We start from the raw sequence: 18,934 nt of genomic DNA on the forward strand, positions 1-18,934 counted from the left end.
TTTTAACATCTTTCTTTATTTTCTTTATCGACGCAGAATAGCATACAAAGCGTTTCCTAAATCTCAACTTAGAATGAATCGATGAATGCATCCCTAGTTTTCTGCACAATTTATAAAGATATTCCCATTGATCAAACCGGTTGCTACAATAATTATAGACCGGAATGAAGCAAAAACTTCTGTAATTTACAATACAAATACAATAAATTCCATATATACAACATCACAGAAAAAGTTAAAAAATCTTCTCAAATTGAAACAAAATAAAATACACAGAAACATTTAGAAATAGAACAGAAAAATTATAATGGAGTTTCCAGCAACTATCTACCCAATCATTTCAAAAAATTTAAATATATATGCACAGAGGTTTAAAAATAAAACACAATTTTAGTATAAAAATTAAAATTCAAGCATATCTATTAAAAAAAATCAGGTTATATTATTAGTGATAGTCTTTACTGAGCTTAGGCTTTGAGGCATTGTTATTAAAATTATGTTGCCTTTATAAATGGACAGTGTTATGTTCCTAAAGTAGTCTTCAGAGCAAATCTTTAAGGTGAAAACTTTCTTTTTTCAAAATCTTTTAAATTATTAAAGAAGTTTTATTTATATGTGTATCATACACAAGTAGGTGTAATCAAATAATAAGTAGCTAATTCAAAGCGTACTTCCTTTATATACTTGAACTTATATTTGCAAGTAGGTCTAGCCAATTATTCAAAGCTAATTATGTAAATTTGTGAATTAGTACTAACAATTAAAAAGTTACAAATTTATAGCTTACATATTTCATTAATCTGAATTAAAATTGACATTACCAATTTGAAGCTTACTTTATTCGTATAAACTAAAATTGACAAAATCAATTTAAAGCTTATTTTATTATATAATAACTGAACTGGCATAACCAATTTCAAGTTGATTTTATTTAGTAAACTTATATATATTGATACTATCATTTTAAAGTTTATTTTATTTGGTTATCTCAACTTACCACCGAGGGCAAATTGATAAAGTATATACACGTTTTTAGCCATTTAAATTAAACATTTATTTGTTAGACAACAAAAATGTTTTAATATAATATCACATTAAACGCCAAGAAAAAGATTCACTTGAAAAAAAAAAAAGAGAATGTCATCATAGTCATTTTTACAAAGAAAATAAAGTCAATGTGGATTTCATAACTCTCATATTTCCTCAACAATCGGAACTCTATTATTCCTCAATGAAAAGCTTTCCTGGCATTATAAAAACTGAACATCATAAAAGAAGCTGAGTTATTTCTTTTTGGTTTGAGACTGACATGTTCATACTGTAAGTTTCTCAGAGAGTAATAAAACATATGTTTCAGCAAATGATTGAATTAAAGAAATTTCGCTACAGCAGTTTCTTTTTATAATTTAATATGAAATTAATTTAATAATTTTAAAAGCTATAGCCTCCCATGGGCATATTTTGATCTGGAGCATTGAACTGAAACTGTTGATTAGCTGGATCAACTTGAGGAGCTAGATGTGAATCTTCTTCATCCAGGCCGAAATAATGCTCTATCATGTCAAAAGCTTTCTGGTAGATTTCCATGTTTTCATGTGATTGTAGGAATTCTATCTTGTCCAAACCTAAAAAATGAATTGACATAAATAATACTGAATGTGGTAAACTATAATAAATTAAACTAACAAAAGTTGTCTACAGGAAATACCATAAATGTTATGACATATTTAGAGGTAGTTAGATTGATAACTACATAGCAAACCATGACTAGAAATGTCCTTGCACCACTTAGACTTTGTAATGGGTCAAAAAAGAAACAATTTTCAAGGACATTATTTTAGAACAGTATGTATACTCCTAACCACTTTTAAAAAATACAAACTAAAAAAATAAATAAATTATAATTTGTTTTACATATGTGTAATTATAAGCAAATTTCACCACAAAAGAATAATAAAATTTTCCTTTTTTTTTTTTGAATTACTTTGTTTAGAACACACAGTTTTAACAATTTCCAGCATAATTTTATCATTACTGAACAACTCATAATAGTTTGAAATCAAAGCACGGAAAATTATTGTAAAACTGCTGCATTAAAAAAAAAAACATCAATTAATTTAGTACAAGACTTCCTTAATCAAATAACAATTTTAAAATAGGGTTTCAATAATCTTAAAAGTAAAACAAAATTTTAATATGCCACTTAACATTTTTATACAAAAACAAATTTTAGTGGATGATTCCTTAATTTAACATTTAAATATTTCATGATTCTAAGTGGTTAAAACACTTATTAGTTTAATTCAAATTATAAAGCAAATAAATTTGAAATAACACAGATTCAATAAGGGTTTTAAAAATAAAATTCACAAACAATATAAAGTAATTCACAAAGAATATATTTTACCATAGCACCCTTCAATCATCACTGCATAAGGGTTGACAGTGCCCTGTGCTTTTGCATCTTGTTCTCCCAACCTCAATATATTTTCAAGGCCATTTAGTGCAACCTGGATAATCTTTGTATCTAACACTGTCAACAATTCACATAAAGGTGGTATACATTGCTGTTCAACTAAGTATCTGAAAAAGTAAAAAAGCATAATTATGATGTTTGTCAATCAGGAACAAAAATACTTATACTAAATTATTGCCCCGCTTATACAAGCAATTCTATCGTTTAAATAGAACACATTCTTAAAAAAAAAAAAAAAAAAACATATAACCCAGTAAAAACAAATCAATCGGTTCCTGGGGTGTTCAAACTGTGGCCCACTGACTGTAGATGTGTGGCCTGAAGAAGTTTCGAAGCACAATATTTTTTTTAAATAAAAAAAAAAAAATTTCGAAAATTTTGATCTGACTTTTAAGCCATGAATTTTTGATGCACTCAATTTGCACAGATTTTATTGCAAAACTGAATTATTGCCTGATCGCTTTTTCTGGGGTAATTGCTTTGGAATTCAGCATGGTTATTAAAAAAACCAATATTTTTAATATGATGTTACGATCCGCGAATTTGAGTAATCACTTTTTTACTTGCTTTTGACTGCAGATTTCACCATAAATCCATTCATTTTTTAACAATTAACAAAATACTAATTTTCATTTGGTTTTCAAAATCTCGATACTTTAAATAATTACTTATTGACACGGTTTATTTACTTATGTTTTTTTATTGCAATTGTTGCACTGGTTTACCATGTGATTTCATAAGACCATTCTAGATAATAACCTCACTACAATAACAGGATACAATGCTCATATGCAACATTTTCCTCAGAAATCAATCAATTTACAACAACAGTCTTAAAATGAAATTTTTGACGCAATCAGATTTGAAAAAGAATTTTTTCTCAAGTTAATTCACAATTTATATTCTTTTGATTTAAACAATTATGCAATGTGTTTGTATACTTATAAAATGTGGTGAAGATCAAAAGACATTAGCTTAACATTAGAAAAGAAGAGTCAAAATTGGTCATAGCATAATAAATAAAAACAACTTAAAAAATACAATATTACATTACTTAAAATCAATGTTGATAAAAAAAATGTACAAAAAATTAAAGCCAAAATCAGGCAGGCTTTATAATAAAGTCAATTTAAATCAAATCAAAAGTGGTTTATTTTTTTATTATAATTGTTACTAGGTTATAGGCCTTATTTATTGCACCTTAAAATTACTTTTTACTTATGATTTCAATTATCTTTAAAACTGAATTTGACAAAATGAATTGAAAAAATAAGAGTAAATGGAAAAAAATTCAAAAGTAATTTTTAATAGACATTACGCACAAAAAGGCAACATACATGTCAAATTTATATTTATGTTTACAGGGATGAGATTAGCCAAAAGGCAAAAAAGCTGAATTTCCACGATTGTAAATTTTACGCAAGCGCAGCCCTTTAATAATAAATTCCAGACAGTTTAAGGTAATAAATAATGTGTTGACATACAATTGCGTACTAATCTATTATTATAAAAACGACAACATTGATACCTAATATTTAGTGAAAATAAAAATTACCAATTGAAAAAATAAAGCTGGAAATTATATTTTTCCTCAGTTCACATAAGAGACAATTATTACTTGAAAAACTACTTGGTTTAGCAAACTAAAACTACTGAGAATATACATTAATATTTCATTTCTTTTAATAAATACTGTTATGTGATTTATAGCAAATATATCAATAATTTTACTTTTTAAATTATATTGGGGAAAAAAAACTTTAACAATGGACCAAATCATTATGTTCATGTTATAGTCTAACCTAACTACAGCCCTTTGAAACATATCAATAACAGTGAAGTAGAAATATATAGTAACTCCCTAACATAAAAAAATTGGTATTTTAGTTTGAAAAATTACATGACAATCATCAGCTGTTTAGATAATTGTTTTTTATTTGATAAGAATTTTGCATTTTATAGCATAAATAACAGCAATTATAAATAAAATTTTGATGATGAGTTAATTAACTCTTTTTCCAATAAAAAAAATTAAATTGAATCCCTTTTTAAGTTATTGCTTTTGTTTCCTATATCTTTAATGTTTGCTATATTTAGTCGTTAGTCCATTTTCAAACATCTTGTGACAAATCCTATTTTTTCTTCTTTGCAAGCACAGAATGTAAGTTTTGAATATATTCCCTTCCAGTTCCTTTGATGTTGTAACACTTATATATACATACTAATAATCGTCGTTAGAAAAACAGTCACCTTTATAGTAACTAATTTTTAAAAAAAATTTACTTCTTACAAGAATCGCGAGAGTTGATCTTAAAATTGCGTGAATATGAATAACAATTATGGATTTTGAAATCACATGAATATGAAACTAAATATACGATTTTGAAAATGAGAAGATACAAACTGGGATATAGAATTTTTAAAACGCGTAAATACAAATCCCGATTCATAATTTTTAGATCGCGTAAATACGAATCATGATGCGTAATTTTTAGATCGCATAAATAAGAATTATGATGCATAATTTTTAGAATGCGTGATTGCGAAACCCAATGCCTTATTTTAAAATCACGTATAAATGAAAATCAATGTTTGATATTATAAACAGCATGAGCAAATCAAGACATTGAATTTTAAACTTGCGTGAATACGAATCGCTTCATAGGTTTTTAAAAAGGCGTAAATACGAATCACAACGTACAATATTCAAATCGCGTGAATAAGAATCTCAACACGCAAATATGAAAAGCTATGTTTGATATTAAAATCGTGTGAATAAGAATCGAGATATTGGCAGATTCCAGGCTTGGGACCTCTAAAAGGCTTGTCAGAAACAGCGTCGTTTGAACTACAAAAATCGGATCTATCTGGAGGGCGGGTAAAAAATTCGGAAAATCTTATCTGCTGCGAGTAAAAGGGGAGAAAATAGCTAAAATAAGTAAAAATGAGAAAAGATTGGTAGCTACGTAGTTTGAATTTTCTGTTTCTCTTTGAAAATGGGTGAATTTTCTGAAAAAGCGGAATACTTATTAAAAAAAAAGTGAAATTTTTAGAAAAATCTGAATTTTTGATAAAAAAGCTGAAATTCAAGAGATAAAAGTGAAAAAAGCGGAAATCAGCTAAAAAGCGGAAAAATCTCATCCCTGTGTTTAATAAAAATAATGATTGACAGATATTTTTATCAGCTTGAACAAAAGTAAACTGTAAAAGAATTAGCAATTTTTTATAATTTCAAATTCATAATGAAAATATTTAATCATTGCTGCATAATTCAATATTACATCATCTTTTTCTCCACATGCCCCAATTACTTTAAAAAAGCTATCAGTCAGTTTCGCGAAAATAAATACTTAAAAAACTATTCAGCCAGCCAGTTAAACAATAATTCAACAGTTTACCTTCATATAGCATGCACACATTTAGGACTTGTAGTTGTTTATTATTTCAAATTCATAATGAGAATATTTAATCATTGCTGCATAATACACTATTATATCTTTTTTTTCCCCTATTACCTTAATAAAGCAATCAGTCAGTTTTGTGGGAAAAAAAACATAACTAAAAAAACTATTATGTCAACCAGTTAAGCAGTTTGTGGGGAGTGAGTCGTTATTGACAATGACAACACAAGTAGCAAGTCAACTGTTCAATGTGACCATCCATCGAAGTAGGCGTTCAGGGGTAATTGTGAGCCCAAGTCAAAATTCTAGGAAAATTTCTTGAGTTAAAAAAAAAAGAGTTTAAATTGAAAAGTTAGAAAAAAATTTAAGCAAGGTTTTTTTTCCTTTTTCTCAATATTTCTTAGTTTACTTAAAATATTTTTAAATTTTTACACATACCTATACCATTTACACATACCTATGATGACCTGGAGAAGTAATTAAAATTCACAAATATGTCTTTCTTTCTCGAGTTTGTGATTATAACAACTATTTACTGATAAAAAATGAATATTAATCATGAATATAAGCTTATGCAGCAATGATTAAATATTCGCATTATGAATTTGGAATAATAAACAAGCTCTGGCTCTCCCTTACAAACAAATAAAATAAACTGTATTTTTAAGTTCCACCTTTGAAAATTTGATTTCCGGAAACTTCTGTTCTGTTTGATCTCCGGAAACTTGCGAATCACTGTTAGCGAATAGTCCGAAAATCCGGACTTTTTCCAGAGCACAATCTGCCCTGGACTTTACCAGATCGAAGTGGGAGTTACTGCCAAGGTAGGCGCGTTCACATCTCGCCCGGATCACCAATGTGGGTATAGTAGCTTTCGACAATGTCAACCGTCATCTATGAAAAGGTACCCCACCGTAGAATCAAGTTAACACGTCTTATATACCAGTGAATTGTAACTTTGTAGTGGTAGAATGTGCACACGAGCGATACACAATTTGCATGTGCTCTTACCTCACTTGTTCTGGTGATCCTCCAGATGTGGCATTAGCTATTGCCCATGCAGCTTCTTTTCTTGTTTTGAATTCTGCTTTACTTAAGATTTCAATTAAAACTGGGAAGATGTTTGCATCAATAATTGCCTAAAAAAGAGGGGACATACTCAGTATGACATGGTATAACCATGAATAACAAGTAATTTAATCCAAGATAACTAAATTAGTCAGTGCTACTTTTTAGTGAATAAATCTACTAATAAAGGAATCAAAAATGAGCTTTTTGCATATTTCTACTATTTATATGAAATTAATTAGTGCAGTATAAGAGAAATATCTAATGTAACTAAGATAACTGTAACTTTAAATTTTTACAAACATATAGATAATTAACAAAATTTAATGATTACAATCTTAACAGATGTTGTTTGCTATCTTTACATAAGCGTCATACATAAGTGCCAAAAGACTATGACACGTGTTTAGTTATTTAAGGTTAAACCATTTAACAGTTACTTAAAAAAAAAAAAATTTCACCTTAATTATTGATACAATTATTAGTAAAAAAATATGAATTAACAGGTGTAAATATACTACTAAAAAAACATAATAAAAAAATAAATAAAAAATTACTACCGTATATTCCGGCGTATAACGCGCACTTTTAATGCAAAAAATAACATTGGAATTTACGGGTGCGCGGTATACGCCGAATATAAAAAATTATAAACTAAAAAAATTTAAATATAGAAAAATACTTTTATTTTAAAGAAATAACAAACCTATATACTTTATTGATTTTCGTTATTATATAAATAGTTCATTATATTCGTCTTCCGTTATTTCTTCAGGCACGTCCTCACAATCTGTTTCGTCTTCATCATCTGTGTTACCCTCATCCATGAATAAACAGTCATCTTCTGATCCGTCCAGATTATTTGAAATGCTGCATTTTTTGAATGATTTTCTAACCATCTCAGGCTTAATTTCATCCCATGCTTTTAATATCCATTCACACACTGTTTCCAAACTTGCATGACGCATATGTCCTCCTTTCGTAAAGGTTTTCTCGCCCTCCAACATCCAAGTGTTCCACTGTTTTTTTAAATTGGCTTTAAGAGCAGAAGTCCAATGGCTGAACTAATGGTGTCAATCTGCCCGTAATAACTGCCACATCGGTGTTACATTCTTTCAAAATTTTTTTTTGCATTATCTGTAAGGTGGGACCTAAACATGTCCCACACTGAAGGTCTTTCTGGTTTTCTATAGATACTAGACGAGATATTGCACATGTACAATCCAAATTTTCATGCGTGTTATACGAAGAGTATATCTTAAAATTTAAAAAAAGTTATTAGAAATTACGGGTGCGCGTTATACGCTGGGGCGCGTTATGCGCCGGAATATACGGTAAGTATTTTATGTGAAGAACAAATATTTAATATTAGAAATTTGTTCTTGGTGTATGCGCTTGTTAACCCTTTCAGTCCCAGTGATTCCAATTGGAATCATTACATTTAAGATTTTTTATCTGCTTACCTAAAACTCCATTTGATTTGAAATAGGCGGTATTTTAATCTACAAACATTCCTCTAACGAAATATATTTTTATTTTTCACCAATACATGGCGGCACTACATGTGTTTGTGATTGAAATGATACTTGTTTCAGTTTTGTTCAAATCCATAAAAGTTATTGAAATAAAATATCTTTTTGAGGCATTTTAAATTAAAGAATATTTTTAAATATTTCATTTTTATTTATTTAAATGTTCATAAATAGTATTTCAACAATTTTAAACAATTTTCATTTTGAAAATTTATTGCTTTTATTTATTGAAAAGTTATGATTCCAAATGGAATCAGTGGGAGTTGAGTACAACTCTATATCATTCTCTAATGCGTTGTTTATTTTGAATTTATATCGTTTTTTTTGCTCTTTCTTATTACTTTTTCAAGTTTTACTAAGATTTTGGGGAAAAAAAGACTTATTTCTTTTTGTCATTATTTTTCCTGATGCCAAAACAAAAAGCAGAGGCTTTATCTATTGATAAAGCGGTTCATTTGCTTATGAATGGAGACTTGTCTGACATCGAAATAGAAGACTTGGATTCAGATGAAGAAACTAGTGATAATGTTCTAGGTGATATATCAATGGAATCTAAAGTTAATCCTAGGGCCTACAAAATTCAGGGACCTACGAAAAACTTGGAAAAAAAAATTTGTTGACAAAAATAATTTTTTTTTCTATTAGTAAACATCTAACCTACCTTGCAAATTTATTTATCAATAATTTCAAAAGATTAACTTTTGACAATGTTAATTTCCTTCACTTAGTTATCATTGTTGTATCATAAGAACTATGAAGCTATTTGTAGTATAAATATTTCTTGTAATTAATCTCACTATCAATTTCACTGTTTTCTTTGTTCTTTTGTTGTTGTATTGTTGACGTGAAGTGCTTACATAGTTATCGATCGAACTAATCATAATGGTATTATCGATATCAGCTGCAATATCGGCAGTATGTCGGTATTGCAGATAAAGTTCGATAAACAAATTTGTAAATTAAAATCCATTATAATAAAAATGTAAGAAAAAAAATATGCAAGAAAATTTTAGCATATATTTTGAAAAGAGGGGAGGAGTGGGGGAAGGAGGAGAGGGCCCAAGAACAGCTATGCCTAGGGCCTACGAAAGGTATAATCCAGCTCTGGATACACCCCAATGCATACCTGTCTTAACAATACTAAGAACTGTTTTAAAACATTTCATGTAAAACAAATAAGTAATACTGAGAAATAATAAGGTTCTCATCTAACCATATCAATAATGATGAAAATTGGTTCAATTTTTTTCAATGTGTAATAAATATAAGAGTGCCAAATATTTCTTGCGGAATAGTTATAATTTATTTAGTTATTAAAAAATACCCCATTTATATAGTTATAAATCTTTAAATAATGCATAATATATATTCAAAAACTTTTCTAGTGATTTTCGTCCTTCACTACTTTATTCCCAATGATGCCATTTGGAATCATTTAAAATTTTAATAAAGAAATTAAAAAAAAAAAAAATTCTGTTTGTTTTGTTCTTTTGAATGCAAAATGAGTCTGTTTTACAAATTTCAGATTTTTTTATTGAAAAATAAATATTTGGGACTGAAAGGGTTAAAATGAATTTTAGAAATTTTTTTTATAATTGTTCAGAATTAATTCTTTGAGACAGTAATTCTTTATTTTTGAAATCAGTAATTTTATTTTGAATTATCAGATCCCCTGTAATCCTTTCACTGGACCCCAAAGTTATGAGAAACACTAGAGTCAAAAGCATCGTCAAGTCGATCAACTATTTTCGAAATTAAAAGAAATTTTTTTCCAAAAATAAATAAATAACATACTTGCCAACATTGAAGAAATAAAATAACGAAGATTTTATAAGTGAAATTTTTAGGCTACGAGTAATTTTGGTAAATCATGCATTATCACGCAAATCAATAAGAGAAATTCAAAATTGGAAATAATATAAGCACTTAAATTTTGCGAAGTAAAAAATAAGCATAAAAACCTTAATCTAAAGATTTTTAAACCATTATTTATAATTACTAAAACCATTAACACTCAACATACTGCAGTACTGGCAATAGCATCATCTATTGAGGAATAAGAAGTAGTTTTTGCCATAAGTGGATATTTTATTACCAAATTATTAATATATTTTTCTTACACTTCTTAAATAAATACGGAGAAATTTGAGAATATAGTGGTAAACAGGAAATAGTCGTAAAATACAGGAGTCTTCGTTAAAAACAGGATACTTGGCAGGTATGAAATAATGTACTTAATTATGTAATAATTTTTTAAAGAACTATTTAATTTCTCTCTCCAAATTTAAGAGGATTGTATCATTTTTTAAAATAATAAAGTTCATTAAGATTTGTACACCTTACAATTCAAATATTTTTGTTTCATCATTTAACTAAATGATACATAAGAAACTTCCACTTACTTGTAATTAACTTCAGATAAACTACTTTAATAAGTGCCAAAATGGTTTGTTCCCTCAAATAGTTCTAAGACATGGCAAAATAAGTTCAAAGAAGGCTTACGAGAAGTTTATTTTCGTATTTAATTTGTTAACCTTTACTTTCCTTTGCCTTAAATACCTAGTGTTTAACTTATTAAAACCATTAGAATTCATACACAATTTGTAGAAATTTGATCATTAGGTGAAAAGAAAAGGATGTGTAGCACTTTGTACATAACATATCCTGAAATACAAAATTTACCTGTATCTGCTGTCTATTACCAGCAGTGATGTTAGATATCGTCCAACAAGCTTCTTTTCTGATATTTTCTTTAGGAGATGATAAAAGTTGCAGCAAATACGGCAGAGCGTTGCAATTCAGTATGACTTGAGTTTGTATGTCATCTCCTGTTACAATATTTCCAACCGCTCTCAGAGCTGCAGAAACTACACTTTGATTGTTATGCCTAAATTTAAACAAAAATAAATGTGTAAGCAATTTATGAAAAGAATTGGAAATAAAATTAAGTTTGATATCTTCCTTAAATCCAGGAAGAGTTTTAATAACAAAAAAAAACAGTGGAAGTTGAATACAGAAGAGCTGATAAGTATGAAACAGTGGTAAATTTTTTTTAAATAAGCATTGATAGATTTTGTATAAGAAATATAATAATATGAACAAAAAAGAGGGCGAAATCTGAACGTCTTTCTTAAATTAGAAAAGTTTCTGATGCTACGGACAATGAAAAATTAAACTCATTATAAAAAATTTGCTAAATATTAACTATAATAGGTTGCAAAATCAATAAAGGTAACAGTAGAAAAAGAGCATAAACACACCAACATAAAAAAAAAAAAAAAATTATAGTTTATGGATGATTTTCTCAAATGTTTAGGAAAATTCATCCCAGAATTAACTTTATGTTGGTGATTTCCTTATTAAGACCATACATTTAAAATCAAAAATTTACAAATCAATGACCAGCAACAAAGAAACTTTATAAATAAAAATTTAGGGACAGTTTTAAATTGCAATTGCTAAAAAAAATTTCATAACTGTCCCCACACTTAAATGCTTTAAAAACAAATGTAGAAAAATTTTATTACAAAAAAAAAAATAGTTTTTGCAAAATATATGAAAACTTTTCTATAAAATCTATCCCTATTTTTTTAAAGAGTTATTGTATTTCATACAAAAAAAACTTTTTTTACCTGCTTATAATTTCTAAAAAAAAAAATTAGGGGGCAGAAATTATATTCGATAAAATCACACAGATTTTTGAGGTGAAATTAAGACTCTAAAAGAAATGGTACTGCAACAGAGCTTCACTGTTCTGTATACAAGACTGTTCTTTGTAAGCTTCAAATTATATTTTTTTCACAATCTTTAAACTGAAGAAAATTAATAAAAATTGTTTTAAGACGTTTCATAGTTGTGACAGTAATTTTCAAGAAAGTTGAAGACAAATACAAATTTAAGCATAGAACAAATTATTTTAAGAATATTGATTCTAAATATTCAAGTAGACAATTTATACTATCAGAATATGTATACATGTATCTCTGCAATGCTTTCATAATACAGTAAATTACTTAAAAAGTTCAGAAATGTGTGTTATTCACATTTCTGACATACCATTTAGAAGACATGGGGCCATTTAGGGACAAGGGGTTAATACAAAATATTGTTTTTCCTCCTTGTGAGTATTTTAAGGAAAACATACTATTAAATAGCAAAAGAATATTTTAATGAGAAATATTGTTGAAGGACAAGTTTGAGAAAATAACCCGTAGATATTTTGATTTGCAAGTAGATATCACTAAAAAAATAAAATAAGTAAAGTTCAAGTAAAAGCAACTTACTTTCAAAATATATAGTTACCATTCTCATTGCGACAAAACTTTCAACTGTTCAACACACTTAACAAAAACACAGCTTTTATATATGTTCAATAAACATGAACAATTAATTAATGTTCACTCTATTAAGAATATACTTTTGAATAGAATATTTAATTGAGAGAAAAAACTTATAAATAGCACAACTAGGGAAGAAAGAGATTATAACTGAATTTAAGACTACTGAAAATAGAGACTAAATTAAACTAAGGATCTTACATGAGTAATTCAACTAATCTTCGGCAAACACCAGCATCAATCACAGCTTGAATTTTCTCATTAGGACCGTCAGAGATGTAAGACAGAGCCCAACAAGCATCAGATAAGACATCAGCATCACAGTGGAAGAGTAACCTTGATAGAACTGGCAAGGAAGGTGATATCTGAAATAAAAACACTCATAGGTAAACTACATTTTCAAGCTTCAATTTAGAAATTGTACTGCTTTGATCCTTAATAAAAAATATTGTCTCCATCAACATAATTAGACATTAAAAATATTTCAATTTATATTGTTAATAAATTAAATTTTAAATGACCACTAAAAAACTCCATTTATCAGTAAATATGATTTATATAATTTTCTGCTCCTCTAAATATATTCTTTGGAAACTAGAAAATAATTCAAACGAGTACCTGGTCAAATGGATTAAAGTGATTAATTAAAATGATGTTAGTGAATACTTAGTAGTTATTATGTTATTGACAAAAATGAAGAGAGAAGGAAAGGACAACACAAGTATAGAGACAAATTTCGGTAAAAGCAATATACACAAAACCTGGCTCAACCATATTTTAAATATCCCAAAACAGCTCAGGTTTAAGGCGCTCTCTTTAGACTTGTAACGGGCCATGACTGTCTGGCCAAACACCTTTTTAGTATAAACATTTTTGACTCTCCTAAATGCAAGCTCTGTCGCCTTGGGGAGGACATGGACTTGCCCCATATTTCCGTCTGTCCTGCGCTCATCTCCACTACTGTGTGTGGACGCTACTGGGAAGCTAGGGTCAGTATGGACTAAGCATGTTACTATGCATTCAATTCTATTTATCTCTTTTTGCCTTGTTTTTCTTGTTATTTTATCCTTTTTGTTCTTTTAAATTGGCCTGCCATTGGAAATAAAAAAAAAAAGTATAGACAAAAACATACATAAGATTAGTTCAGGTTAAATTAAACATAAGTCTGACTTTTCTCACTAAAATTCAAGGCCATATATTTTTAAAAAGTCTTCAAATTTAAAGTAAGTTACTTTCTTTCTTCTTTATTGGCATGACAGCTCAGGATGAGTCCTGGCCTTCAAGAAGTTTTTTCCAGACTAGTTTTTTATTAGTAAGTGTACTCCAGTTTAGACCACAGTACCAGTACATTTCTTTCTAAGCCATCTAACACTCTTAAATTAGGTCAGCCCTATAAATTATACAATATAACTCTATTAATGACAATTCACAATAGTAGATGGAACTGTCAATATAGTGAGCTTCTTGTTATACGAAAATATGCATATTTAATGTTTAATTATCAGTAAAAAAAGACGTGAGTGCAATTTTCTACAAAAGAGGAAATGTGAAATGTTTGTGATCACCTTTCGGCATTGATATCCAGAAATTAAAAAAATGTCTTCCATTTAACTTGTTTTGCACTCTTAAATAGGGAGGAGGGAGAGTATTACACTTAAAATTGCAAGAAGGAAAGGTTAGCAAATTTTAGCTTGTCATAAAAATACAATTTTAGTATCTTTGATAAAAGAATACTGATGATGATTTGCAACTTTGTTGCAAAAGTGGATTTCTCAAAAGTGGATTTTAATTTATTACGCCACACTGAAATACATCAAGCTTTTACTGAAAAAATCTTGAATATTTTAAAGATAAATAATGATAAAAACAATGAAATAGCTCTTGTGAGCACTAATTACAAAGATGAGAGCCATAAAATAACTCCTGTAACATATTCTTGAATTTTTATACCTGTTCAAATTTAGGAGGTGGATTTTTTCCTCTACAGAGGTTAGATAGAGTCCATACAGCATTCCTGGTCATAGACATTCTTATTGATTTGCTTAGTAACCTAAAAAGGGCGAAATGAGATATAAATACTTGGATGATTTTAACAATTTGGCAGATTAAAACTTCTGTATTTTCTAGTTAGCCAGGCACAAGGAAATTCAACTATTTTCTCAAAAAAACTTTTTATTTTACTTTATTTCTTGTTAATGTTCATTTAGTTCAGTGTTTTAAAAAAACAAGGGCAAAGGTTTTGGTGACTTTTCACTTGTGCCCGAATAACCAAAAAGTACCCAAACTTATTTTCAGATGAGAATAATAAATAATGAAACTTTTAATATGAACATAAAGAATTAGTCTGAACACCTTCAGTGTTAAATTGTAGCAAAGCAAATGCATGCTGATAAATATAAAGCAAATAATAGAACTAATATTTAAAAAAAATTATATTTGTTGATCATTTTTGACAGTTAATCACTTTTTGAAAATTTTATCTGAGTTATGATAAAACTTGTTCAAACTATTACTAAAGAATTTGCTGGAGTTAACTAATGGATTGAACAGAATATATTCCTAACATTATTTTTCTTTCATTCATTTATTTACTCTAAACAAACAAAATATTACAAAATCTCAGTTGAGAAAAAGTTTAAACATTTTTTTTTTTTTTTTAACACCATTTCAACTTAATAGCAAACTTAACAATCCTGGTTTACAAAAAGATCATAACACTATATAACTACCATTATATGAAAAAACAGGAATTGCATATTATCCAATCGTCTAAAGAATAGCTGTTGCAGCACAAATATTAATATTATTTAAAATTCAAAGCAATTCCCTTCATTAAAAAAAAAAAAAGATCTTACTGCAGAAGAGGCATCAAAATCCCTTGTTCAAGCACATAATCTCTACATTCAGGACTGTCACCAGCTATGTTGCCCAGAGCCCATACGGCCTAGAAAAATATTAATGCAATAAATTTTTTGCATTTATTTTTACAACACAACTTTTCAAGCAATTTATTATTAAAATTTTTTTTTCTTATAGCTGTGTTTCTTATAAGGGGAAATTCTATAAAATTTTTTGTTACAGAAGTTGTATCAAGTTCTGTTCATAACAGTTACCACAGAATTACTTTTAATCAAAAGCAAGCTTTTAAGCTTTTCATCCGAAAGTGGTGAGCGAAATTCAGATCGAATTTTTTATCTTGGAGAAAATTCTTTGGAGCAATGCATTGCTAAGCAGAATGCATAAGATACCTAATATAACATCTGCCATATTTTTGAACTGTTTTTATATTTATATATATATATATATATATATATATATATATATATATATATATATATATATATATATATATATATATATAAACACACACAATTCATTTTCTAATTGTCTAATAGAAACCCACAATAAATGATTCTGAAAACAGAAATACATTTATGTTTTGAAAATCAGTAAAAATACAATGCAGACAAAGTTATTGCCATATTCCCATAGGTAAATAATGAAGTTTTTTATCGGAAAAAGAACAATTCACTGAATAAACAACTCATAGCGGCACTTTCACTACACCTGATTTGAAACTGCAGCACTGGCAATAGTGCCATTTGTTGAGGAATAAGAGAAGTATCTTTGCCATTAGCAGATATCCATCACTAAAAAAAAAATTTTCTTGAAATTTCTTCAAAAAATATGGAGAAACAAGAAAATACGGTTAAACAATAGTCGTAAAATATGGGAGTCTTAGTTTAAAAAACAGGAAACTCGACAGGTTTGTACTAGTTTCTTTTCAAATTGCTTTTTTTACCATGTTTTTCCTTTCAATTTTTATATTTACAAATTTCATTTCCAACTTTTATGTTCATAGGTACATTTCGCTTTTTTACTGACTATCACTAATGTTTCATTAAAGGAGAAGTTTTCTATTGGTGATATTTACTGGACTTTTTCTTGGTTAGTCGAATTGATTATAAGCTTACTTAAAACGATGACAAAAATTTTTCACAAATTCTCAGCTCATACTAGGAAATATATGGTAATAAAATTTATTTTAGGGGCAGAGAACATCAGCAAAAATTATTTCCTTAATTACACACACTTTTCCATCATCCGAAGAAAATTTCAACATAATTATCAGATATACGACAAAATCTGAAAAAATCAATAAAACCAAGTACCAAAATAACAAGGTGTTGCAGGCATAAAGATATTGACTGGTTTGCACTAAATATTTTCACCTCTAAATCACTCACTTAAAAATACTAAAAAAATTATACCTCTTATCAGAAGAGAAGAAACAATAATAAACCACACTACATAATTTTGCAATGAATGTGCTTACAGCTACACTATAATTCATGGTAATGCTACCAAGAACATATGTCAGGCATTAAAAAACAATGGGGAAAACTTTAAAAAAAATATATATATATAAAATAAATAATTACTTGTTCTTGAACATCATCATACTCAGAGTCAAGTAATTGTATAAATACAGGTACAGCTTCTGCTTCTATAACAATTTTGGTTTGTAGAGAAGTACCAGATGCTATATTTGTTAATGCCCAAGCAGCTTCAAACTGAAAAATAAAAAGTTTTTGTTACGAAATTTTCAACAAAATATGAAAGTTAAAAATAAAATTTCCAATCCTTCACTTACTTGAAGAGTAGAATTTTCATTATGTTTCAAGAACTCCACAAAACGGGGAACAATTCCTGTCTGAATGACTTCATCAATTGGAGGATTTGGCTCTGAATAAAATTAATCATTTAAATAATGAATAAATAAATATAAGTCATTTCACAAATACAACATGACACACAAAATTCAAAATATTTAATATAAAAAAAAATAAACTTCATTCATTACTCATTATAATTAGATACAAATTTCGTGTGCAATAATGCTAATAATAAATAATTGATGAACTCAGTAGAAGAAAGTTCCACCCTCTTTGAAAAAAGAAATCTAGTTTACTCAAGGAATGTTCTTATTTTAGCGTTATTTAACAATGCAAATATGATTTCAGTTGATAAAGATACCAAGAGTCAGTTTTTGATCGTATTTAGAATGGAGGAATGTTGTGTACAGTTGCAACACACAATCTATGATTTATTTTGGAAAACTTTCCGTTTAACAAAAATAAAACACCAAGAGTGCAAAGGCTATGGTACCTACAGTTTAAACGATTGCTTGAGAATTATAAGTTTGACTAACTAGAAGATTGCAAAAACTTTAATAAAGGCAAGGCATAATCTTTATTTTCTATGGTCAACAAACAAACTTTAAAGCTTATTTATTTGAACTCAAATACAAAAAATTAGTTTGGAAGGCTAATACCAAACTTGTTGTTAACGAGAACAAAGGGACCACAAAATTTACTTTTTATGACTGAATGCTCATAAAAAACTGGTTCGTGAAAAAAAAACAAGAACATAAAAGCTCATTAACTAACTCCCGTAAAATCTTTACCTTTTCATCAGCTGATAGGATTTTTTGTTTCGGCTTTCAAATTAAAGAATTCAAACCTACCCTGCCATTTTTGAGTAGAGTAAGCTCCCTACCAATCAGAAAACCACCCTCTCTCACCAAGGTCATATTGGAAAGTTTCCATACACGCACAAAGACCACCTTTGTATGTCTGTTTGATTTAGGACATATGAATAGCTTTTAATTGGCTTAGGAAAGTTGAATAAATTTTTCTAAAAAAAAGGATTAGTTGGGCTGGTGCGGTCAAGGAGAGTAAAAATTGAACAGCGGTCTGTCTAGGTTTTTCTGAGAGGTACCTATTTTGTGAAAATTTAGACATAATTTGCGAAAAATTAAAAATTTTATTTAAAAATCAACACAAAAACATGGATTTATCGTTTCTTAAGGGATACAAAAATAAAATTTTAAGAAAAAGTATTTTGTGAAACTACCGTTTTTCCTAAAATTGAATTTGTGAAACTACCGTTTTTCCTAAAGTTGAATTTGTGAAGGTACCGCTAAACGGTATTAAATTCGGCCTGGATAGACTCTTGTTGAATCACAAAAACATTGCTCATTACAACAGTAAATTGCTCGTTAAAAGCCAGTATTGCTCTGACTAAGTATTTCTGATTTCTTCGTTAAAGCCAGGTTTT

The 18,934-nt window shown here is 28.2% G+C and overlaps 1 protein-coding gene across 2 annotated transcripts in view; it reads right to left on the reverse strand.

The window, feature by feature from the left end:
• Kap-alpha1 (karyopherin alpha1) overlaps positions 1-18,934 on the reverse strand; it is a 24,857-nt gene continuing 5,923 nt past the window's right edge. For both annotated transcript variants that reach the window (XM_043052585.3, XM_043052584.3), the window contains exons 5-13: positions 17,469-17,560; positions 17,257-17,388; positions 15,670-15,758; positions 14,765-14,864; positions 13,016-13,179; positions 11,160-11,364; positions 6,889-7,016; positions 2,408-2,583; positions 1-1,625 (exon numbers count right to left, since the gene is read on the reverse strand). In XM_043052585.3, coding sequence (XP_042908519.1) covers positions 1,432-1,625; positions 2,408-2,583; positions 6,889-7,016; positions 11,160-11,364; positions 13,016-13,179; positions 14,765-14,864; positions 15,670-15,758; positions 17,257-17,388; positions 17,469-17,560 — 1,280 coding nt within the window. In that variant the 3' untranslated portion in view covers positions 1-1,431. The remainder of the gene's footprint in view (positions 1,626-2,407; positions 2,584-6,888; positions 7,017-11,159; positions 11,365-13,015; positions 13,180-14,764; positions 14,865-15,669; positions 15,759-17,256; positions 17,389-17,468; positions 17,561-18,934) is intronic.

Source organism: Parasteatoda tepidariorum, chromosome 5 (assembly GCF_982258835.1).
Source record: "Parasteatoda tepidariorum strain Cologne lab strain chromosome 5, Ptep-v5.0, whole genome shotgun sequence".
Classification (NCBI taxonomy): domain Eukaryota; kingdom Metazoa; phylum Arthropoda; class Arachnida; order Araneae; family Theridiidae; genus Parasteatoda; species Parasteatoda tepidariorum.